The following is a 25,203-nucleotide window of genomic DNA, read 5'->3' as shown; positions in this document are numbered from 1 at the left end:
GTCGTAAGTATTTTTACAGTACAAAACTTCTTTCTAAAAGGCGCTTCACAATTATTCCATAACAGACCATTTTCATAACTTCTAAAGTACTTATGAATTATCTTCATGCGCTACTAAGTAAGCACTTAGTTTTTAGAGGTGATTCCAAAGTATTTCATAACGGACCATTCTCCACCGTATAGAGTCCTTATAAATTGGTGAGAACTACATTATAAAGTCCTCGTGATTATACTGTAAAGTTCACACAGTGTGTTTGTAAAGTACTTCAAAATTTATTGACTTCATACACTGAGCTGGTGACATCCACGTTATAAAGTTTTTGCATCTATACAATTCACACACTGTTTGTAAAGTACTTCAAAATTTATTGACTTCATACACTGAGCTGGTGACATCCCCGTTATAAAGTTTTTGCATCTATACTGTAAAGTTATGCAATATAATTGCAAAAATAATTAAAAGCTCTCGAAGGCCTTCAAATTAGTTCCACAAATGCGATAGAGAAATCACCACATCAAATGTCATTGAGAAAGACAAATTGGTTCATCAAACAGATAGAACAAAAAATATAAATCTAGATGCATCGAGTTTTATCATCAGCTTTTATCGTCTGTAGATCTTTGCAAGAATTACTAAGTAATAGTACAGGTGTAATGAGCAAAAAAATATCCTCCAACTTATGACAGCAACGACACATCTCTTTGGAGCAGAACATTTAGAAACTACACCCTAATGGTGAGTTACATATAACAACATAGATATAAGTGTAATGAGCACACCTAATGGAATAACTTAATATGTAGGCTAATCATCCACGGGTGTTGCATCAAACTCATGTCCTAATTACCCTAAACAACAATCCATCACACAACAATCCGAAGCACTAGCTAATTAGACCTGCAACAACAAAGTGCTAACTTGTTTAGAAAGTTCTACAACTTGAAGTGGCAAAGCTGTGCATTCAATAGTCTAAATTTCTACTACTGAAATCCTCATGCAGCCAGAAAATATGTGAGGATGATGATGGTGGCCGCCATGTAAAACCGAGACGAAGACCGGAGGCTGTGAAAAAAATGTGGGCCCAGATCGAAAAATAAAGGTAAACGTAGAACCGAGACCGAGATCCATGGGAGCCTCCAGTCACCGCCACCCAAGATGCAGCTCTAGCACAATCCTCGCGGTGACGCCCGAGGGTAAGCACAGCCACACTAAGAATGGATTTTCCGGTCCCGTCGGTGGCTAATGGCTTCCAAGGCAGTTTTCTCTAGCAGGGCCTCAAAATATAAATACATATATTAATAATGATCTACGGTGCATTAGGAAATAATTCCATTTCCCAAGTAGGACAAAGAAAACATATGAAAATAAGGTGTTTGTCATAGCCGAAGAAAAGTTAGGCTGAATAAATTAGGAAAATTTAACCAGCATGATAATAACCAAGATAGTAATTGTTTGCAACTAGTTTTATTAACCCGAGATCTCACAAAATTACATATTTCAAAATTTATTTAAAAAAACTATGCCACAAAGAGCAGACAGTGTTGACAAAATCACATGGATTATGCTAATTTTTCGGAAAATGAACTAGGAGCAGGGCGATTGGTACCCAAAGAAGTACTGCCATGCAAACTTTGTGCTCCGCATAAAAAACACAGCGACCAGGAGGAGATGCATCAAGTAGAAAATCCCAGGTATGAAGATGTGCAAATCTACTTGGGCCTGGACGGAATCAAGAAAGAGCCTCGGGTTAGTGCCAAGGTGGAGACAACAACACTCACATATCAAGAGAATGGAGTCGAGGAGGTAAACAAAGATGAATTGCAGCTCCATGATGGACGTGGCTGCCTGCCCATGTGGCACGCTGGCCACGGGGACCTCCTTGTCTCGGCTCCTGCCTTGGCTGTCCAGAATACGCCATGGCGACATCTGAATGATAAAAGACGACATCGATGTGAATCGACCATAGAGAACTTCACTGAACGTGAATAATGCAATAGACATATAGCAATAAATGAAAACCTCAGAACCGAAACATTTCACAGAACAATAGAAATAAGAAAGCCAGCATGAAAATTGCCAAAGATGGGAGAACTTTACATTCATTTGGATTCAGATTGACCATAACCTGCTATTTGCTACCAAAAGCAACAAATAAAACAGAAAGAGCTATGTGCATCATAAACTTCTCCTGGGCATAGATACGGGCTATCTGGAAGCCTTATATGGGGGATAGACATATGCTATGTTGACTGACTATCTCGCCATAAACAACTTCATAACTAAATACGGTAAATAGTAAATCTAACAGTGTGGGATACATTAAAATAACTTCAGGCAGTAAATTAGAACACACAGCTAAGGAAGACATCATAATATAAAACAACACTCTTCAACAAAACTACTCTCTAATCAAATCTTCAATAAAACTACTCTCTAATTAAAAAGGTTCCAAATGGTAGCACATACAACACTACAAGCGGCCCCTGAGCTGATCATTTACTGGCTAAACCTGCAGCTAGATTGCAGACTGACCTGCTTTGAAAATGGTGGCCAACAAGTGCATCTGCAATTGACGGGTACTGATCTATTGATTTTTAAACTTCAGCGTCGTCTATGCTTGTCTAGAACACTAAAGCACAGAATTAATTTATGAAACGAACAGGAGTAAGGCGAACGCGTTTGCAACTGGCAGGAAAAGATCCCGAACAAAAATCTTTATGGGTACTGATGTACAAGATTCACTGTTAGCTATTGTAAAGTTGTGAATTCATTTATAAAGTTTGGAAAAAAATCCGAATATAAATTTGTAGTAATTTGTCATATGGATTATCATACAATACAATCTACCACAAAAAATGAACTCAAAGTACTGGAGAAGAACTTAGAATACAGTAGCATACCAAATTATTGAGATCGAACAAAAAAAGCAGAGGGAACCAATTGAAGGAAATGGGGATCGCAAAGCTGGGTGCTGTGATAAAAATGGCACCTCCAGGTAAAGAAAAAGGAAACGCGGAGTGCAGACCAAAGAAACAGATCACGGGGAAGCCTCGGGTCGTCGCCCATCCCCATACTTGGCGCAACAGTCAAGCGGGCCCGACTCCGGTACTGCGAAGCTGTGAAGCTCCCTTGACGCCGGAAGAGCACGCGGCATGGCGACTGGCGAGGCCCGGCCACTGTATTCCATGAATCCGGAGAAAATCCCTATAATTTTAGATTCGCGGAGGAAAAGAATCGACCAGAAGAAAAACTGGGGATGGATCTCACCTGAGTAGCAGACTGGTAAATCCTTGGTGGCCGCCATGGAGAAGCTATCTCAGATCTTCCTCAGATCTGGTCGACGCACGGACGAGCAGAGGAATAGGAGGCGAGGACAGGGAGAACGATGGACCTGCATCGCCGGCGGCGTCTGGATCTGATGCCGATTGAGCACTCGCCTGAGGGTGTGAGTCTCGTCTCCGCTTGTACAGTACCATACACGTGATCTGGGCCCCACCGTATACTCCCGTATCGTACTGCTGCAATCTCGTATTGGAGAAAAAGGCCCGGTCAAACCTTGCAGCTGGTGGGGCCGGAGCGCGAATCTTACAGCGATGACGACGGCTGTTGATATCAAACTCGCCCCATATCAGCTTTGCATCAGCATTTTCGCCTAGTTAGCAGCGAGCAGCTGCACAGCTAGCAGCAGCGAGCAGCGTGTGCGCGCAAAGCTAAGGCAAAAGCAGCAGCACGCGTGTGTATGTGTGAGCTAGCACCTAGGGGCGGCAGGATCCAAGCGACAGCTGGCCGGAATTGGAGCTCGGTGGATTTCGCCGGATTCCGGTTAGTCCAGCACTCCAGCATCAACTTCGTGGCAGTTGGGCTGACTATTCAGTCCCGCCAAAAAATACAAGTTGTCTACAGGTCAGCCTCCGAGCCCTCACCAGTAGAGGTCGAGGAGCAGGGCTCTGATTTGCGCATTTTTTGGTCCAAATCCGTAAAGAAATGGTTTTTTGAGGGTTTGGTCCTTTTGAGGGCTCCGCTAGTGATGCTCTTAGCTACGAATGCCTTGTTGAAATATTCATAGTCGATTCATAGTCTCGAAAACCTATTCCTCTTAAAAAACCGGGCACCTTCTTCTTAATGAATGGATGAGGCAAAGCTTTTGCCTCCATTTCAAAAAAAAAACCTATTCCTCTAGTACGTTTGCTTTTACACATTCTTTCCCACCCAATACAATGAACTTTTATGTCACCCCACCAGAAATTCGAGGATAATGAACTTAGCTATTTACGTTGCTTCTTCATGAGTTGAAAGCAACTCATAGAATATGCCGGTACCTCTTGCAACACTGATTTGATCAGGACACTTTTGCTTTCCTTGGACATACCCTGTCCCTTCCATCCTTTCACCTTACCCCATGACCTTTCAGCTGGGTATTTGAAACAGCCTTCTTTTGAACGGCCAACAACGGTTCCGAGAGAGCTACAGGCTTGCCGGTAGGGCCCATGGTGTGGTTATACCTATCTGGTATAATCCCAACAAGGCACGTCGTGGCTGGTCGGCACCGACGTGGCCTTCGTCACCTCCACCAGCGTCAAGGTCCTAGCCGGTGAGGAAGCTCCTACCATATTCATGGATTTTGAAGGGTGGAGGAGCTCTAAGAGGGAGAAAAGGAGCATTTGGATTTAGCGGTGAGAGTGGCACACGTAAACACGGTGGGGACATCGCTCGCGCCATGTTCATGGAGCTCTTGCCATCTTCGTCCCTACCTCTCTGGGGACGTCGCGTTGTGGAATTTTTGCGACACGGTGGGGATGTCGCTCGCGCCATATTCATGTAACTGCCCATTAGTATCTAGAATTGCGTGAATAAAAGTAGTAAATATTATGAAATGTTCTTCTTGGCGAGTGCCACATCTATGATTTTACTTCCATTTACAATATTATGTACATTTTATATTATATAAATGATAAATCAATAGTTAAAGTTGGGTGATTTTTTCTTGCAGGGAAAGTTGGGTGAGTTTGACTGCACAAAGTTTTTTTTTTAAAGCTCAACGGTGGAACCCCTCCACCTGAAGTGAATTTATTGAATCACAAACGGGGGATACAGGGGTTTTTTGCACAGCAGTGGGTTCACAAACATCAACCCAAAAGCCGACAAAGGATCAAGTAAAATGAGCTCTAAGAGAAGCAAGCCACGCATCCACAGGCTGGCGGCTGTGGCGATGGGGCAGCCGGTGGAGCCAGAGCTCACAGTGCGTCGCGAGGAGGGAGAACATCTAGCTAGGCCGTAGGAGCTGAGCGTTGAAGACCATGCGTTTCCGGCTTTTCCAAACGATCCAAAGGGTTAGCAGCACTAGAGTGTGGTGCACCATCGGGATGAGGCCATGGTGGGCAGCGGCAAGCAACTCGCAACCCTCATCGAGGTCAGCCGCCGAGGCGGCAGCGTGTGCCCCAAGGCCAGGAAACCAGGGTGCCAACCGGGGGCGGCACTTGAAGAAGAGGTGCAACAGGTCCTCATCGTCATTGCAAAACGGGCATCGGGCGGTTGACAGGATCCCATGCAGGTGGAGTAGCGCGCGGATCCTGGTGTTCCCGTGGCCGGCGATCCAGAAGAAAACTTTGACCTTGAGTGGTGCGAAGTTCGACCAATTGTGCTCCACGAGCGGGAGCACGACGCCGAATGTTTTCATGATGCGGTAGGCTCCGGCTGTGGAGAAGGCGGCACCCCCTGGCTGCACAATTTCTATTAGGTCGTGTATTGGAATGGAGGTAGTAACCTAATCCCTCTGTCCTATGCATGCCTTTTTAAATACTGTATAAAGTCAAAATTATTTGAAGTCACCTGCGGAGATTCACCCAAATCCCTTGTCACTAGACCATTGGCTGAAGGTGTCCATATAGACGCCTTCACGAGTTCACCGGCGGTGGGTGAGGACGACAATGAGGTGTGGGGACAATGGAGACAATGCGGCTACGCCCATGTCTAGCTAGCTCCACGTCGTAGACAACAACGACCGCGAGCCCACACACCGAATTAATGTACTCCACCCGGGTGTAAATAGTTGTGGCATGTTCACTAAATCTAGACACATTTTAGGTTATTGTTTTTAACTAAATTTAGGGCAAGTATTTATAGCCGTGTAGAAAAATGCATATTATGAACCCAACACCGTAGACTTGGTGAAGTCCTTGAGCACCGGCGGCCACGGCAGCATCTCGTACGGGTACACTTGGCGGAGCGGATTCTTGTCGGTGCTGTCCCACATCATCTCCATGTTTAGAGTGTTGAGGTCGAGGGCGATGAGCCGATCCGTCATGATGAAGAACAATGTCCCGCTGCCCTCGCAGAACCCCCGGAAGCCCACGTGCCGGTGATACCAGTCCCACACCGAGAGCTTCATCAGCTGCCACAGCGCCACCGGTGTCTGTTTAGCCTCCCACGTCCCTGCAGGCCCTTGGAGGATCCATGTGAGCAGAACGAGGGGCACCACCAGCGTGAAGAAGCATAGCCGGCAATCAGCCGTCTTGCCGATACAGTAGCGGTCGCCCTGGTACATGTTCGTAGCTGCATCAGCGGGGAGTGGTAGCACGTAGAGTGTCATCTCGGCCGTGTTTATAGCCACAATGCCCTGATGATCGCGCTGCAACTTGTACACGATATCGCCGACGACGATGGACTGCCCGGCCGTGGAAACCAGGGCACGTGCTCGCCCCCGCACCCGTTTGGCGCCCCTGCACTCGGCGGACTCCCAGGAGTCGCTGGTAGAGTGGTAGACCCAAAGGTGGAAGTGCCAGCCATCTTTCGGTAGGTCGAGGACCACGACGGCCACCCGGAAACCTGGCCCCGTCGGAACGAGCGCGATGAGCGCCAATCTGTCGGCCAGGATGGCGAGCAGAGGCGGCAGCCGAACGAAGGAGCGCTTCAGTGGGTGGCAGACGATGAGCCTTAGCTCCGTCTTCGAGACCTTGCGCAGGAGGAGGTGGCCGCCACGGCAATCCTCGACGACGGTGCCGTAGGAGATCGGCGGGACGAACCTTCTTCCTAGGCTGAGGTCGACGCCGGCCTCGGTGGCACGAACCACTGATCACATGCGTAGTTGTAGAAGAAGCCCAAGTGGCGGGGCCGGGCGGGCAGGGAGGAGGCGCAGGCGGAGATGACGCTGCGCCAGCGCCGGCACACGGCGGCGCACCTTGTAACGTCCACCGTGTGCTGCAGCCGCTTGAAGATCTCAAGCAGCATGTCCTCGGGCAGCGCCATCGCTTGCAGGATACGGGAATTTGGATGACGCGATTGACGGGCTTGTGATCGATGCGAAGAACAATCCGTGTAATCAAGCGATTGATAGATTCGACGATCGACAATATATAAGCTGCAAAACCGGCCGGCATCTATGGAGTATGAGACCGGCAAGGAAAGGGAAAAACGATCGAGGAGAACCAACCTGAGGTTGGGTGGTTAGGAGGGTGGTTGTACCCCCAGCCCACCAGAGTTCAAATCCCAGATTTGACATCTGTGTGTCTCATAAAGGCGGAATATTCATTCAGTGGGAGGCGACGTTCCCGTCGACAGCGAGGCGCCTATGGTGACTTCGTCAATTTCAAGATCCAATCCGCCGGCTCAGTCTTCCGGAGATGCTCATAGGGGTAGGGTGTGCGTGTGTGCGTTCATAGGGGTGAGTGTATGCGCGTGTATGTGAGCGTCTGCGTTTGTACTGTGCTTCTCAAAAAAAAACGATCGAGTAGGAAAAAAAAAAGCAATATGATCGGACCGTTCAGCTAGGTGTTCGGAACGGAGTTGTGTGCGCACAGTTCCTACCGAGTTCAGCTAGGTGTTCGGAACGGAGTTGTGTCAACCGGCTGACCCGGTGCTGCGTCCGTGCTGCCGCGTGAACCCAACAACTCCTGTTTGGGTACGTGCCCAAACCACGCGAATCGATAGGCAGTACTCTGCTCCATCTAGGAAGAACTTTTCTAGGTTGGGGGCATCCTCAACAATCACCTGTTCCAACACTTCTTCTGGCTCATTTCCAAAACCAGAGGAGACACCGAGGCTCCTTAGGGTGGAGGAGCTGATCCGAACGCCAGAGACGCCATCCAGCTCACTAAGCACCAAGCTCTCCAGCACATGGCATCCGGCAAGAACGCCGTGGAGGTCGGCCTCCGAGATGATGACACCTTTAAAGGTGAGCTGCTTGATGCGGGGGAATTGTACATCGCCGCCGGCCACGGAGGGGAAACGGATCTTGTGGCGGTTGCACATGACGCTGAGGATGCTGAGGGTGGGCGCGAACCGGAGGACGGACGGCGGCAGCGTAGAACGCGCTCGCCAAAATTCATCCTCGCCGTTTTTCGAGCGGTTTTGAATTTTGTGTGTGTGTGTGGACTCCATAATCTGATCGCATACCCTAACCTTTTTTTTTTCTTTCGGGAAACGCATCCCCTAACTTTAAAAATAATAATTTGGCCGCTCCTATCTATGGCATGCATACCCACCGGGACCTGCTTTTTAAAAAAGATGTTCACTCCTCTTGGGAAAGGTCTGTTTGGTATGTCGGATTTCGAAAATAGAGCAATAGGAAAAATATAGAATTTATATGGCAAGTCATATGAAGCGCGTGAATCCGCATAAGTAGTTATTTGGTTGCATCACATGAAAAATGCTGGAATTTGCATGAATGATCATGTGCATGTCATAGTCGCAACTGAGACAAACCAAAATTTCCATAAAGCAAGACCTAGAAGAAATATTCCTATGAAATTAAATGCAAAGTAGCCCATAGAAAAAAAATTCTAGAGTTTTCAGTCCTACAAACCAAACAAGCACTTATAAATAGAATCCTCCAAAATTCTTAGGGATTTGCTCTGAACCAAACATGCCCTCATGATACTGCTCTGTTGTTCTTGGTGCCCGGTAAATTCGATAGTCGGCGGATACTCAGGCTCACACTAGTACAAAACCGACCGCTAGAGTCGGTTTTTGTACACATGCCCGAACCTGCTCTAGGGCCCGTATCTAATAATCGGTTTTGTTCTAGTGTGACGTTAGTTGTTCTAATGTGCTTAATTACTAGAAATGCTTGTAAACTATATGATATCAGAGACTTTGTGTAGGAATTATCAAAAAAATAGAAGATACGTTCTTTTAGCAAATAAAATTGGAAGAGATGTTCATAATGCAAGTTGTAAAACATGTCCATGGGAAATGGATGCATGGACCTTTCATAATACTTACTAGATTTAGATGTGCGCCTTGGCGCACGATCCCGTGGAATTGGTGACAATTTACACATTGTATAACGTGGCTAAATGATTTTCAAAACGAAGTCAATAGGATGAAATTAGGATAAACAAAACACACAAAATCACGAACATAGTAGCAAACGCTTATATACAGCCATATAAATAGAGGAATATGTTACAGTTGGTTTCTCAAAACCTGTCATCCAAAATGCATCAAGCATTTGTAAAAATCAATGATAATAGTCAGAAAATAAGTCCATCAGTCTGCATGCCACCCAACCTTTCACATAGTCAGTCGCTGGGTAAAGTATTTTTGGTATTGTATCATTTAGAATATACTAACCATATGAAAAAAAATATTGTACCTCTAATCCTTTTTAGCCAAGCAACAATATAAAGCACTGTCAAGCGGCAGCCACGTCTAACATAATTACTTCTGAAGTCATCATGAGAGAGGACCCAACAGTGTAAAGTGCGAGATAAGCTGTTCGATGAGAGCTACTCAAAATGTTTACAACAGTGCGGAAATAGCATAACAATACATCAAGAGAGGAGCTGATTTCGGAACTGAGAACCCATTTAAAATAGTCCATGTCTGCACACATCAGAGAGGATTCTAATTAAAAGGCTGCAGTCCAATGACAGACACAAAAGAAAGTATGAACCATTCTACGGATATTCAATGTTTTTAGTGTGGAAGTGAAATGGTCTAAAAGGATCTGATGTTACCACCTGAAGCGACACAACTAAATATAGTTTTCCAAGAAGTACAATTCAATTTGCTACCAAATTGTAGTTTCATCCATTTCATGTTTTTTGATGTTTTTGTGGATGCAAGATCCAAATAGGTAGCCTGCATGAGATGTGTTACTCTCAACTTCCTTCAGCTGGTATACTGACAAGTTGATACCCTTAACAAGGAGAGCATCTCAGTGTTAGACTAAAAAAGACCAATCTTTGACCACACTGGAAAGCTCAATTTTGACATAACTTCCATTTGCTTTTAAAAAGATGGCTTCTCCCAAAAAATAATATACAGGATTTTCATGTGTAGTTATTACAACCCCAAATATATTTTGTGACCAATAAATAAAATAAGATGAGATATATCGGAGCAGCAAAGCAGTGTCAAAGCAGAAGAACTACCTTGGAGCTTGAACGGCAATGAAACTATTTACCGATTCCTATTTCCACGGCATAACCAGATGGAACGCAAAGAATAATCTTTCTGACACAGCTAGTAGGAAATGCCAAGCTACTGTGTGATAAGGCAATTTTAGGCAGATCTATGGAAGCATAAAACATTTTAGTTAATTTATTTCAGAGTAATGAGTGGTGTATTAAAGCACCATTTTCCAAGTAGGGAAGGAATCGAGCAATGGTCCAGACATCAGAAGTCACCCAAAAGATACTGAAAGTGGATTAGCCAGACTGTAGTTAATTCAATGGCTAGCTGCTCCTATGTATTACTCTTTGGTAATGGTTCAGACATCCAGCAAGGAGGACCATTATAGTATGAACAGAAAGCATGATGACAATACGGAGGGGAAAAGTCAGATCATTATAGATATATATATATATCTAATAATGATTTGATATATATATCTATGCATAATTATATATATATATGTATCAAATCATTATTATAGTTCGTAAAGAGCAATGAGAAACATGTCGTGCTACAATTAAATTTTGGTGTGTGACCTGTGATGCATAGTTCACCGAAGAAACAAATGGTGGGATTGCGCTCACACAGAAAATTAGCCACAGTACCATTCAATTACGCATGTATTATCTATATTTATATAGATTTAGGACCAAGTAGAGTCAAAGGGTCGAATTTTTTTCAAAAACAGAACCTAGCATATTGTCATACATCAATATTAGGTAAAATCAATCTGGAGCATATTTGTGTATTGAGGGAATCTAGAATTTTCTCGACCATCAATTTATTCACCTACCCAGGTATTATGCCAATGGATGCTAGAACTTTCCTTCCCAGAAGGTGGTGTGCATTATTAAGTGTGTGGCCTGCCTGTACCCGAGCAAGCTATCTTTCAGTAAATAAACACAAAAATCACACAGGAGCTACAATAAGCCACTTCCACTCTAAAGTTATGTAGTAACTCAATAGGTTCACGAGGAAGTAAAAAAGCTAAGTTGGGAACTGCAACAACAAATTTAACATCAACAAACAAGAAAACTACCTCGAAAAGATCATATCGTATTTAACAAGACCATCTAGTGGAAAGACCGCATAGGAAATCCAGAGTAAGAAATAACTAATGCTGATTTAGTACAAAAAAATCAATTGGTATATTACCTGATATATAGATTTGGGGTTCTATAGGCAACACTAAATTTTTGCTATAGTGTAAAAATAGTGAATGTTAGATCTGGCAAGGCTCAAGCAAGTATAGATCAGCTAAACTATCAAAGAGACATGGACGAAGATCCAATGCCAAATACTTGACAGAGTAACTATTCAGCGTTGTTTTACCCCAAAAATGTCCCAAAAGGAACAGAGATACTCAGACAATCCGAAGTAAAGATCTAGCAGCAAGTACAACATATATTTTAGGACAAACCTTTGGATGCATGTATAGCCAGAATTTTATTCAGCCCCCACAATTGCAAGGAGCATGTTTTGAGCACACGTGGTCTTCCTTTGGTAGCCAGCACTGCAATTTTAGATCTCAACACATCAGGTAAACTCCTGGAGAAGATGGGTATAGAAGAGTATGCAAAAACAAGCTTCAGTTCAGTAAACCAGTAAATCAAGAAAATCATCACAGAGAGCAAATACCTTTTTTCTGTTTTTCTTCGATGTTCCCCTAAAAACTGAAAATATTTATTAATCTTGTATGAGTGGGACATGTCTCTAAAAACCGGAAGATTACGCATCCGAGTTAGAAGAAATCTTTAATGAAAGATTACATGGGCATGGTCATTGAGATTCCCTGTGCATGAGCAGATGAGCATTAAGAGTACAGGACAGACCAAATCATATTCGGTGCTCGGTCTTGCTCAGTTCAGATATGCGCCACCATATTTGTTGCTTGAGACAGGGGACAGGAGTACATGACATGCCAAATCTGAACCGGATGTGTGTTCTCCTGAAAGTGTTGGTCTTGTTAGCTTTACTATTGATTATTCAGTGGTACAAACTGAAACAATGGAAATAAGCTAAAATTATTCAAGCATACAGAAATAAAAAACATACACCAAATACAACATGAGGCAAGAGTGGAGGAAACCTACAAAATAAGAGATGCCGCAGTAATTGCTCATTTCCTTCCTAAGTATATTTCCTCTTTCATCACCTGGAATAATTCGTGCAAGATGCGGAATTGTTTTCTTCAGCCATTTCATAGCAGGTTGTGTGCACACGACCAAACAAAAGCATCCAGATGCACTTGAAGTTGCACTACGTGCCCATATGAAATCCAAAAGCTCATATCTCTAATTAGGAATGCATTACTTATTACAAACACCATTAACGCTGCAAGCCTAGAAATAAGTAACCAAGACAGATTTGTAATCAAGCAGTTGTTTCTTGTAAAATTAGATAACTTATTACAAACACCATTAACATTCATAGCTCTAGTAATCAAGAGTTGTACTACTGGAAAGTTTAGTGCAAGTACTTTACCACTCCGAATTTTCTATTCGCTGACTGTTGCCCCATGGTTTGCAGCAGGAACTGAATGCTAAACCTTTAGGGATGCAGAATAACCATGGTTCGGTAAGCTTTTTTATTAAGTTATTCTATGATATGATATTAAAGACAGTCAACACAAATCAAGCTATTGTCACTGCACATGAAGAATATCAAGGGCCAATCAGTAGCAGAAACAAAGATTTTGCAGTCGTGGCCCCAAGCGCAGTTCATGTAAAACATTTCTTCACCATTGTTCATGCCTTTGCCTCCTTGTCATCCCAATTCCACAGATAAATGAGTTAATTTCAGCAGCTGACAAAGTGATGATTTTAGCAAAACAAAGATAACTTTGGCAAAAACAGCAATGGTTTTGGCAATATGAATACCGAGTTGCAAATTCGTAGCACCACCACGGACTTCAGTACATAGATTTAAGTTGAATACTACACCATAGGACTCCTTTCTAATTCAGTGACCACGATAAGCTCTACATACTAAGCCAAACTCGTATACATGAAGCGGTGACTTTCATGCTGCAAAACTGACTGACATTGGATGCTTTTTCTACATCACCAAACATGTTTATACTGAATGAATTGGTACCATGATAAATGGGATGAAAGAAAAGAATGACAATCAAATCTCAAATTTATGGTTATGTGATATAATCTTCCCTACTTGTCAACTACGACACTCATCTACAACTAAAAAATAACTGCAGATCCATTAACAGCAAAATTCAATTGAATATTCATCAGCCAGAATCAATTCTGATCTTACCTCACACACAAGCATGCATGCCCTCTTTATGTTCAAATAATTACTCTTTGCAGCAAAACAAATATCTATTTATCTCTGTAAATAAGGTGCACTTGGCTCACAGTATAAAGTCAGCACTGCTGGATCTCTCAAGAAAACTGCAATATGACAAAAAGCTCAAAACTGGAATAATTACCTAAAATGGAGTAAAACTCCCCGTTCACTAAAATACAATACATGTGGTCCAAACATATCAAAGCATTCTTAACCCTTAGATCTAAGGGTCATAAGTAATCATGTAAATGAAGAAGGGAAATAAGTGTAAGAATATTAATTGGAAAATAGGAAGAGCCTTTACGTGGGGATTGCGGTGCCTCTAGAGTGAGTGTCTAATGGCCAATATAGGATCAACAACAAAGGTAAGGATAATCTGTAATATCCATAATATCCCACAATCAAATCATACCCAAATCTTGCCGCGAAGCGTCAAATCTAATGAATAATAACGGAAGTTGTTGTATAATAACTGAAGGAAGCACTGTAAAGCGATGTCCCCACTACAATGTTCCGATGATGCAAGGAAGAAAATCAAATGGTGCAGGTAAGTATTTGATGGGAAAGTTTAATTTCTTCGCAAGCCTCATTTGGATCCTGCAAGGAAGATCAAGAAATGTATGAGCACAAAAATGGCATCCTACAATCATGGCACCTAAATAAAAGATATATTATGAAACAAAAATCAGAGAGGAAGAAGAGTCAAAATGTGAATTGAGAGGAGGCTGTGTAGTACTCTCATCTAACGCCACAATACTAAATCGACACATAAATAAAAGATATATTATGAAACAAAAACCAGAGAGGAAGAGGAGTCAAAATGTGAATTGAGAGGAGGCTGTGTAGTACTCTCATCTAACACCACAATATTACAATTATCCATATGAGATAAATGCAGGGAGCAGATGAGGCTATGTTCTTAACGAAGAACACACAACCAAGATTGAGATTTAGCACTCAATATAAGATGCAAATGATGCTACTACGAATCAAATCTACCTATATAGGTACAGAAACAGTAGCTAGCTAGCCTAATACGAACAAAATCAACACAAGAATAAATAAAAATAAAAGAGGTGGAGCTAACCAGTCTACTGCCAACTTTAAGATCTGACATAAAATTACCACTCTTTCATATGAAAAATAGCTCGACCCTCCCGCTGCTGCCTCTCGGACGAAATCTGGGAACCTTGATCTCTATCGATGGCTAATGCTAACAAAATCAACACAATCTACCTATATAGGTACAGAAACATAGTAGTTAGCTAGCCGAATGCCAACAAAATCAACACAAGCATAATAAAAAAAATAGAAGAGGTGGAGCTAGCTAGTCTAACTAGATTTAGATGTGCGCCTTGGCGCACGACCCCGTGTAACTCATACCGATGAACAATGTATATAAAATAAATAAAAATTAGGTTGAAAAATGATAATATGATTCTTAGGTTTCACAAACAAAGTCAATAGAATGAAGTTTAGATAAAACAACCTTAATTACAAACAAAGTATGATATCTACAAACACATAGAGAAGACACATCATAATTTAGTAGTACAACATAGGGAAAAGCAAGTAAATGTGTGAAGGATAAGCGGTACTGCAGGTTGCCAGTCCAAAGTCCTACAGAAAAAGAGGAGACATGGTTATCTTCATATAGAATCAGCTACTACCTCTATAGGATAAAACAAGTTTACACCGTCATTTCTCTGATTGGTGGATGTACCATGCGGTCATCCAAGTTGGTACCAAAGCTATTTATACATATGAACATGGTAGTGGCATTTCAAGAAACAAATGCGTTGAGGAATAGGAACATTTCTAACCAAAGAAGAATGACCTACATATTTCTCATAAACACTCTGAATAGGCAACACCAAAACACCACCAAAAGGGATGCTACACAGCTACAAATAGATTGTTTTCTAAAACAAAATCCGGGAGAATGGTACCAACCCAACTGCACTGATGCACCATGGCAGTAAGTGATACATCTAACCAGAAAAAAGGCTTGTGGAGTAAACTCTTAGATTTCCTCAGGTATAGATTTTGTTAAATCTTTCTGTTTCCTAAAAAACATTTTTGAGATTCATTATTTGAATAAGCTTCATATCACAATTTTTCATTGGTGCACCATCGTAGCTTAGAGAGATATTAGAAACAACATAGTTTCATATCAATAATTTAGCATCAAAGACATAGGGCATACCTATCTGTTGGGGACACTGCACTTGTAGAATGTACCATCATTGCTGTACGTACCATTGTACTAATCAACTGAATACGAAAATTAGCCATCAGAGTAAAGGAGATACTATGGAATGTCTGAACAAATATAACAATCAGGCTAGGTAGATGTAAGAACATGGTCCTTCATAAGTTACAAATATATTATAAACATCTGGAGGACTGTCCTCTCAAAAAATTCTACCATTTTCTTAAGACAAATGGTATTACCGAGTTTACTGGTACTTAGAACAGAACAACCTCCTTGACAAAACCTTACTCCAACAATTTATACATCGCCACTCACCTTGGTCCTTTGAAGGCGGAGCAGTTCGACGCCTTGCAGCTCGTAGATAGAGGCTGCTAGGTTGCCGACTGCTACAGCTTGACTGCTAAACATAAATGACATCTAAAGCTTTCATACATAATCCATGAAATGATAATGGTATATAAAAATAGGCCGTTAAGAGATATGCACCAATCGCAGTATGTCATTTAAGCATCGGCAAGCAGCAAGAATCATCTCGGTTGCTGAAAAAATAATAGAGCATATCGGTGTGAACCAACCAGAACAACAAACTCATGCTAAAGAAGATGACAATAAATATGAAATTAAGCCTAAATGATGATGCATCTTGGCCATATTTAGTGCTAAGAGGTTTGCACAAGGTTGCCACATTTCGCCACGAGTGTCTCATATTGTACAAAGTCATCTCCGCAGCCTGAAAATAGCCAGCATCAGCGAACACGCTTCCTATGAGATCCGTGGCCAAAAATAGAAAGGGCAAGAATTAAATGCATAAGATACCTAGTATAATAGGTCGTGGAAGTAATTCCGATGAATAATTCTACGCTAAAATTCTGCATTTATGTGCGCCTTGGCGCACGATCCCGTGAAGCTCGTACCAATATAAATTTTGTATAACGGTGATAAAAAATTAGCTTCCAACATGATAATACATTATTTAGGTTTCACAAAACAATGCCAATTAGGATAAATCACACAAAACTACAAACGGGACAGCAAACCAAGTGTGCCAAACAGGTGAGCAATCCCATGGACAAATACGGTGAGCAATCCCATAGAAAAAATACGGTGAGCAATTTCATTGAATCCAGAACGCGACACACTTGGACCAAGGCTTACAGACTAAAACACTATGATGATATAACCGCAGTCATTCTCATCATCTAACAATAAAACCTCCCTACTCGTTCTGACACATAGATGACTAATACCAGCTTCATGAAAAAGGAAATGTGCAATGAATACGGAGTTAGAGGTTGCATGATTTGTATTGAATACAATATATTGAGTAAATTTGGCAATATAGAGCTATACCATCAAAACTCAAATTTGCAAGGTCTATCGACTGCCATTCTTAGGCTTGAAGTGGGAAAACCTAGATGCTTATATGTTGTCATTTACTTTTTTTAAAAAAATAATAACTAAAAGGCTTGGTGCTCTCGCCAACAGAAGATAATAGTTTCTAGGGAAAAGAAATTTCATATACCCTTATTCACTTGCACTACCCTTATGGCACTTGTACTATTTGGCATACGGGAACACCCAAACAGGATTTCACTATCCTTTTATCAATCATCATTGTCTGAACTCGACTATCTAAACATGATAGATGAACCATGAAGACCGTAAAGACAGTCACCAAGCCAAATAAGCGACTATACCCTGGCACCTTCGTTTGAAATCCTATGTCTAACAGAAATAATCCACTGGTTTACAAAGCTGGTCGAGTTTTCAGTTACAATATTGAGGTAACCAAGCGAAATATATAACTGTAACCTGACGCCTTAGCCTGACAGTCTATGTATATAAGGGGAAAAAAGCTCCTGATTTAGAAAAAGAGTTGGTCCTGTTGTGAGTCATAATCTAAAATAAATTTGATGGTGTAGATTTTGGAAACAACATAATTCAACCAGAAAGTGGAGATATTAATTAACCATGCATTCATTCAACAAAGCCACCCTTTAATCCAAATCTGCATTCCATTTGAAGAATATTAACTAACCATGCATTCATTCAACAAAGCCACCCTTTAATCCAAATCTGCATTCCATTTGAACTAAGCTGCACTGAAAGTTCCCCGAGGAATAACTCAACTGACATCGAGACTGAGAACCCATCAGCTACATATATAAATGCAAATACTCATGAAATTTGCTTGATACATATAGAAAGAAACATGTCAAAAATTCCCTACCTCAATGTGGAGTAACTATAGGCCATCAAAATTCTGGAGCAAATAATAATCCTTGCATACAAAAGGTAAAAATTGTCAGTTCATGGCAAGTAATAACTTGGGAATCTATAAAGTCAACAACGAAGCCAATCCTGAGTGTTCAATACAACACATGATTCAGTAGCTTAAAGATGTTTACATGAGTCGAAAGAAAGCATATAATTGACATATATGATAACTGGAGGTTGTCAATCTCTTTCTGCCGGTAAGAATTTCATTGTTGTTGCTGCTCTCACAAATGGTCACGCAACATGCTCTTCAGCACGCACCAGTCACAGAATAAGTTACATAAATAAAAATATAAGAAACAGTGTGTTTTTATGGAAATAATCTGGGAAGAGCAACAACAAAGTAAGAAGGTAAAGGGATCACAAGCATTGAGGCTTTCTTTACGGGGCACACTCAAGAAGTAGATATGTATATGTACAAAAGTTCCTGCAAGAAAATGTTTCAGATATATCCCTGCAAAAAAATGTTTTAGATTACAGCACACAACTATTATTTTGTTTCAAGCATCACATAGCCCATGATATCTCAGGAACTTTCTCTTTTACATTTGTTAAATTTCAGAGTAAAACAGAAATTCATGGTATTTCATTTAACTGAGAATATGGTCTGATTAATCAGCATTAACTTTTCCGGTGTCAAACTTTGGTCTCTCTTTGTACACTGGTCTAAATAGGAAATGGTTGAGAGAAACTATGCTCATTTCAGTTTAGACAGTTTCTCTAACAATATTGCCTTAAATTATCTTGCTGATCAGAGAGGCTACATAGCAAAACTGCACATTGACTTTGACAATATATTGTGAAATGGAGAGGACCGGTGAGCAGAACAGAGGTGGAGATGATTCAGAACAGGCAGTACAAAAAACAATACCTAGCATCAGTTTGAAGTATATGGGTCTTGAGCAATGTAACAAACTCCCGAGCACTTCAAAACTGGGAATCCAGAAATACCTAGCATCGGTTTTGAGGAGAGATCTGACGGGCAATAACTCAAATCGCTATGAGTCATAATATTGCACCATCCAGCTGATTTGATCTTTCACAGCAAATTATGGCTACAAAGCCTAACAATGCGTGGAATAAAAACTTGAGACTAATCTTGTCCCATAAAGGATATATGCCTAGCACTATTGGAAATATGAATCTGGCCTTAGAACCTCCACAAATACAATGCTGGTGCTATATATTCTACTGTCCAAAATATGAACTAAAATTAGAACCGGAGCATCAAATCATTGTGAATCGCTCCAGAACCGAAGAACATATTTATATACATATATCTTCAAAAATCCCTTCTCAATTCTAATTTGTCGCTGCTGAAGATAGCGACGCTGCAGCGGTATCAGTACGAAGTATTTCTGAATTATTAATTCTACTTAATGAAGCAGGACCAACGCTCATTGCCTAGAGATACTTCTTTCTCAGGCTTAGTTGTCCCCATCACTAGAGAGAGCAATTCTTTGGGTGTCATATACTTAGTATAATCTCTTTTTGGTACTCTGTACAGGATTATAGGGCTTTCCTAATGAGTTGAACAGATAGAAACAAGACAAACTTACCATGTTGATCTGCTGTTCCGATGAAATACAAGCTGTTTGAATTGCTTTTTGTCTGTTCACAAGATGAATCAAACAAGATTAATCATACAGTGACAATTTTACAAGATTATTTGTGGTCTACATCCTGGTATAGCTGAAATTCCTGCTAAGAAACCAAACAAAGATGTATACATAAGAAGAAAAGAACACTACGTGTTGTGGCATCTAACCCCATGCTGCCAGCCTCTGATTCCTGTCCTTATTTGCCCATGAAAGTTGTCTCCTCACGGAGTGCCCAGCTTGTTCCATGGCCTCACGAGATGTTGATGCAGTATAACCTACACCAAAATTAGAGGTAGAAGTAAACCAGGAGGAGAGAAGATTGGGACTGCTCATGGGGAAGAGAGAGAGAGAGAGAGAAATTATTGGGACTCACCTGCTGCTAATCGACGATGAAGGCCACACCACCTCCCCGCTCGGGGCAGAGGAGGCCGCCGCCAACGGCTGCTGCTCGGCCACCCCGCGCGGCCCCCTCCATGGTCGCCATCCTGTGCGCCCCCTTCTCCATGTCACACCCTCTCGTGCTCTTCCCATGGGCCGCCGACGGCTGAAGCGCGCAGTCGGTAGAGGCGGCGCGGAGAGGAAGCAGGGGCGGCGGCGCTGAGGAGGCAGGGGCGGCGGCGCTAAGGAGGAGGCGGCGTCGGCGCTGAGGATGGCCGGGAGGATGGCGAGGCGGCGGCTGGAGGCGGCGGCGGGCGACGAGGGCGGGCGCGGAGGACGGGCGCGGAGCGGGGGCGCGGAGGGCGGGCGCGGAGCGGAGGCGGCGGCTGGGAGCGGAGGAGGCCGCCAAACGAGAGGGGATTGGGGAGAGGAGGAGGCGTGCGAGGGATTGGTGGAGCGCTAGCGACTTCGGGCCGAGCGGGCTTTTAGCGACCCATGGATAAAATGCGGAACCGAGCGAGGGCCTCGCGCCCTGGACGGAACGGCCGGCCGAGATCGCGCCACGTCAGCTCGATCGGACGGCCGAAAATCCAAACATCTGTGAGAGCTCCATGAGGGTGCAGCAATCATACCGTGGGATGTCAACTTTAAGATCTGGCCTAAAATTACCACTCTTTCCTCTCAATAATAGCTCGACCCCTCCCGCTGCTTCTCAGCCAAAGTCTCCTGGGAACCTTCATCTCTGTCGATGGCTGCAACCCTACGAATCAGGAGGATTATCCTGCGTCGTCACCCTCACGATAATTAAGAGTTGTCACAGACCAATATCGCAGCATGTCAAATTTAGCAAATAAAATTTCAGTAATTGATTTGAGCACCTCACCAAATATACATGGTTCATATGATCTTTCAGCGGCAAAATGGCTTCCAGATTTATCATCTTCCTACAGAAAAGGAACAACCAGAAGAGAAAAAAGGATAAAAAAATTCCCTTGTCATCAAAGGCTCACCAACCATAATCCCTCCAATTAGAAATAGTAGATATACATGATAGAATTAGGGGAAAACTAACACCAAGACGAACAACTTAGAAACAACCTCTACCTTATAGCTGCCACCCCTGCCATTTCTTTTCCTCCACTGCCACCATCATCTTCACTCCTGATGAACCGCCCGCTCCCAACAGCAGCTTTCAACCTTCCCTCGCACAGGTGAGAGGACATGGAAAAGCAGCAGCACGCTGATTGGAAAGACACGAGAATCAATGACAGCCAACCTTTGATCAGACAGGATTACGTCTCTTATCGCTAAATGTTGAATCCTTCCTGGTAAAGTGCAGCAATTGTGCCATTGACATCTATATCAAAAGAAAAAAAGTTATTTGTGTTAGGGTGAAGAGAACAACAAATAGCTAGTTTGGAATCAAAATGGATAAAAAGAAACATACCCACAAGCTGTTCAGGATCAATCTTCGTAGCACAATCTACCAATCTCATATATGCTCCCTTCGTGTAGAATCTCAAGCAAATTCCTAGCGACAGGATAAGTCTGATTCATCTGGTTCACACTAAGATGAAAAATAGAGGGAATGGGCATCAGTTTTCTAGGGCCCCGTGAAAGAAAACAAGACTTCAGAAAAAAGACATAGAATTGGAAGCCGGACCTGCAGCTGCTCTGCTCAAGAAAAAGAAGACTCGATACTGCATCCTCTTCCCGAGAGTGCAGCGCCGCCCTGACATCGTCCTCCCCGCACAGATCCTCTTCTACCAGCGGGCCGGTCCCCCGGGGACGAGGGCGCGGGTCTCCTCCTCTGTCCCTGTGCATGTGCGTGCCGATGGACGCCCCGGTCGCCGGGGGACAAGGACGGCGCGGCGGCGCACACACCTGCTCCTCCTTTGTTCTGCCCCGGGAGGCGGTCGAGCAGGCGGCGTCGAGCGCGACTTCTTCGGCGTCTCCAGGACTTTGGACCGGTATGGATGCTGCCCCTTCGACAGCCGTCCATGCTTCGTCCACCTTCGTCGGGCCGGTTCCTCCACCTTTCGTGGCAGCGTCTACTTCGACTGAGCTGTCACGTGAGGGTGTCGAGGTGCCGTTCTCCAGGGACGTTGGATGTTGCACTCCATCTCCTCCGCCAAAGGCTTCGGCTGCACCGCCACCACTCTCACGTCGGAGTGGTCGACATGCGGTGGCAGCTGATGGGTCTTCGGCGACAGACGAGGACACGCTCAAGAAGGCCATGCGTCGCAAAGCCATCCAAAATCTGGATGGAGCTGGTACGTCACCTTTAGCTAGATCATACCTCAATTTCTCCACTCCAGATGTTTATTCTAAACTATCTAGTGTAGGCGTGAAACTTGGTAATAACTTAGCTGAAATTAATCTTTCCACCAACGTCTTGAGGCACATGGAATTTGACAGACTCAAAGTCAGTCCTAAGCTTCATGATGTGGTTGATGATACTGATCTAGATGATGAGAAAACGAATGCCACAATGGATGGTCAGCTTATCTCTAATCTAGTGGGTATTGTCTCGGAGGGAGATATGAATGAGGCGATGCTAGGTTCTTTGTATGAACTGCAAGCGTCTTGCCGTAAGTCAAAATCTTCATCCAATAAAAAACCCAAGAAGCGGGTAAAGGTTTCAAAATCTACAATTGTTGCTCAATGAATGGTATGTTTTCAAATAGCAGAGGTCTTGGAGACTTGGCTAAACATCTACATATCGCTCACTGTATACGAGATCACAATTTAGATTTTGTTGCTATTTCTGAAACTGGCAGACGTGATTTCTCTCAAAGTCTACTTAATCGTCTTTCTGGCGGTTTGGACTTTGAGTGGATATCTAGTCCTCCCCGCGGTCGGTCGGGAGGTATTCTGGTAGGAGTAAGATCAGATACCATGGAAGTTCTAGCAAGTTCGAGTGGAGATTATCATATTAAGATCCATATTCGGAACAGAGCTAACAATTTCCATTGGAGTCTAGTTTCTATTTATGGGGCTGCTCAGGATGAATTTAAGGCCGACTTTCAGCGTGAGCTGGTAAACCTAGCAAAAGATAATCCACATCCAATTTTAATTGGGGGAGACTTCAATTTGCTTAGGTTTCGCCACGAGAAAAGTAAAGGCCGGTTCGATGATCATTGGCCCTTCATTTTCAATGCTGTTATTGACAGCCTTGATTTGAAGGAAGTCGAGATGATTGGGAGACAATTCACATGGGAAAATAGTCTCCCTAACCCCACGTTTGAAAAACTTGATAGAGTTCTTATGGATGTTGAATGGGAATCTAAATTCCCTATGGTATCTGTAAGGGCTCTCGAGCGACTCGAACGTCTTTCTGATCATGCACCAATACTTTTAACCACTGAAGCATCCAGACCGCCAATTAACCACCGTTTCAAATTTGAATTGGGTTGGTTACAGCGGGAAGGCTTCCATGAGATGGTTAAAAATGTATGGAGCAGACCTGTACGAGCGTCCTCTCCCATAATAAGGTGGAACAAAAAGATGCGTTTGTTACGCAGTCACCTTACTGGATGGGCACGTCAGATAACAGGCATTCTTAAAAAAGAAAAGCTAAGGCTTTCAACCATTATTGATGGTTTAGAAGCTTTGGCTGAGATGAGGCCTCTTTCTACGCAAGAGATTGAACTCAAAAATCAATCAAATGCTGAGATTGCGAGATTACTCCGTGAGGAGGAAATCAAATGGTACCAAAGGTCTAAAAGCCAGTTCATCCTTGAAGGAGATTCGAATACAAGGTACTTCCATAGCATTGCCAATGGCAAGCATAGGAAGAAACGTATTCATAATCTTATTCAGGACGAAGGTATCATTGAAGGTCAGGAACATCTTAAGGCTTATATTACCAGTTATTATAAAGATCTGTTTGGAGCTCCAGAGGAAGGATCCTTCTCTTTGGATGAATCCCGAACGGATGATATACCCCAAGTGTCTATGGAGGAGAATAACCTTCTTACTGCTCAATACTCTGAAGAGGAGGTAAGAAGGGCCGTTTTCCAAATGGAACACAACAAAGCTCCAGGTCTGGATGGTTTCCCAGCTGAATTCTATCAAATCTTTTGGGACACCATTAAATCGGACCTTCTTGCTTTATTCAGTTGTCTTCACGACGGACAACTAGAGTTATTTCGTCTAAATTTTGGAGAGATAATTTTGTTACCGAAAGTTAATGAGGCAGAAAGGATACAACAATACAGACCCATATGCCTTCTTAATGTCGGTTTCAAAATCTTCACGAAAGTGGCCACTATTAGACTAAACTCAGTTGCGGATCATGTAGTTCGACCGTCTCAGACTGCTTTTATGCAAGGGAGAAACATCCTGGATGGGGTGGTCACCTTGCATGAAACGGTCCATGAATTACATACCAAAAAATTGAATGGGGTTATTTTAAAGCTTGATTTTGAGAAAGCATATGACAAAGTGAAATGGTCTTTTCTCGACCAGACACTCCGCATGAAAGGCTTCTCTGTTGAATGGCGTGCTTTGATTAATTCCTTTGTGTCTGGGGGTAGTGTAGCCATCAAAGTCAATGACGATGTTGGCAAATACTTTCAAACACTAAAAGGTCTCAGACAGGGTGATCCCTTATCACCAATGCTATTTAATATAGTAGCTGATATGCTTGCTATTATGATTGAACGTGCTAAGATGGACGGCATGATTGAAGGGGTAGTCCCACATCTTGTGGATGGGGGACTTTCTATTCTTCAGTACGCCGATGATACAATTCTTTTCATGGAACACGACCTTCTGAAAGCCACAAACCTGAAATTGATTATTTCGGCGTTTGAGCAATTATCAGGTCTAAAAATTAACTTCCATAAAAGTGAATTGTTTTGTTTCGGTGAGGCACAGAATGAAGTCCACGCTTACACCGAGTTGTTCGGTTGTGGGCAGGGCCAGTTTCCAATGAGGTATTTGGGTATTCCGGTTCATTTTCGGAGACTCACGATTGCCGAATGGAAATTAGTCGAGGAAAGACTTCAGAAACGTCTTAGCAGTTGG

At 42.9% G+C, this 25,203-nt stretch overlaps 1 protein-coding gene and 2 long non-coding RNA genes across 12 annotated transcripts; all 3 read right to left on the bottom strand.

Annotated features, from left to right (window-relative positions):
• Nucleotides 1–557: 557 nt before the first annotated feature.
• LOC127301570 (uncharacterized) lies at nt 558–3,667 on the bottom strand. 2 transcript variants are annotated; one of them, XR_007852218.2, is made up of 4 exons: nt 3,268–3,667; nt 3,026–3,176; nt 1,607–1,926; nt 558–1,274 (listed from the first exon to the last, which is right to left on the bottom strand). It is a non-coding gene; the product is annotated as an uncharacterized lncRNA (long non-coding RNA). The 2 variants fall into 2 exon arrangements; XR_007852217.2 differs by having other exon boundaries at nt 2,990–3,176; nt 3,268–3,663.
• A 4,169-nt stretch (nt 3,668–7,836) lies between these two features.
• LOC127304001 (uncharacterized) lies at nt 7,837–8,376 on the bottom strand. Its single transcript, XM_051334715.1, has one exon. The coding sequence runs from the start codon at nt 8,374–8,376 to the stop codon at nt 7,837–7,839; it is 540 nt and encodes a 179-aa protein (XP_051190675.1).
• Nucleotides 8,377–9,336: 960 nt separating this feature from the next.
• LOC127301571 (uncharacterized) lies at nt 9,337–20,712 on the bottom strand. Of its 9 annotated transcripts, none has more exons than XR_007852219.2 (8): nt 20,168–20,712; nt 16,232–20,069; nt 15,908–15,975; nt 14,827–15,321; nt 12,489–14,298; nt 12,034–12,343; nt 11,816–11,908; nt 9,337–9,822 (listed from the first exon to the last, which is right to left on the bottom strand). It is a non-coding gene; the product is annotated as an uncharacterized lncRNA (long non-coding RNA). The 9 variants fall into 9 exon arrangements; XR_011745402.1 differs by having other exon boundaries at nt 9,339–9,822; nt 11,816–11,943; nt 12,034–12,068; nt 12,165–12,343; nt 15,908–20,069; XR_011745401.1 differs by having other exon boundaries at nt 9,339–9,822; nt 12,034–12,068; nt 12,165–12,343; nt 15,908–20,069.
• Between the last annotated feature and the right edge of the window lie 4,491 nt (nt 20,713–25,203).

This window comes from Lolium perenne, chromosome 5 (genome assembly GCF_019359855.2).
Source record: "Lolium perenne isolate Kyuss_39 chromosome 5, Kyuss_2.0, whole genome shotgun sequence".
NCBI lineage: Eukaryota > Viridiplantae > Streptophyta > Magnoliopsida > Poales > Poaceae > Lolium > Lolium perenne.
This window is presented reverse-complemented; position numbering and strand designations above follow the sequence as displayed.

Coding starts and splice junctions, on each gene's coding strand:
- LOC127304001 (XM_051334715.1), bottom strand. CDS start 8,376: ATGGAGTCCACACACACACACAAAATTCAAAACCGCTCGAAAAACGGC.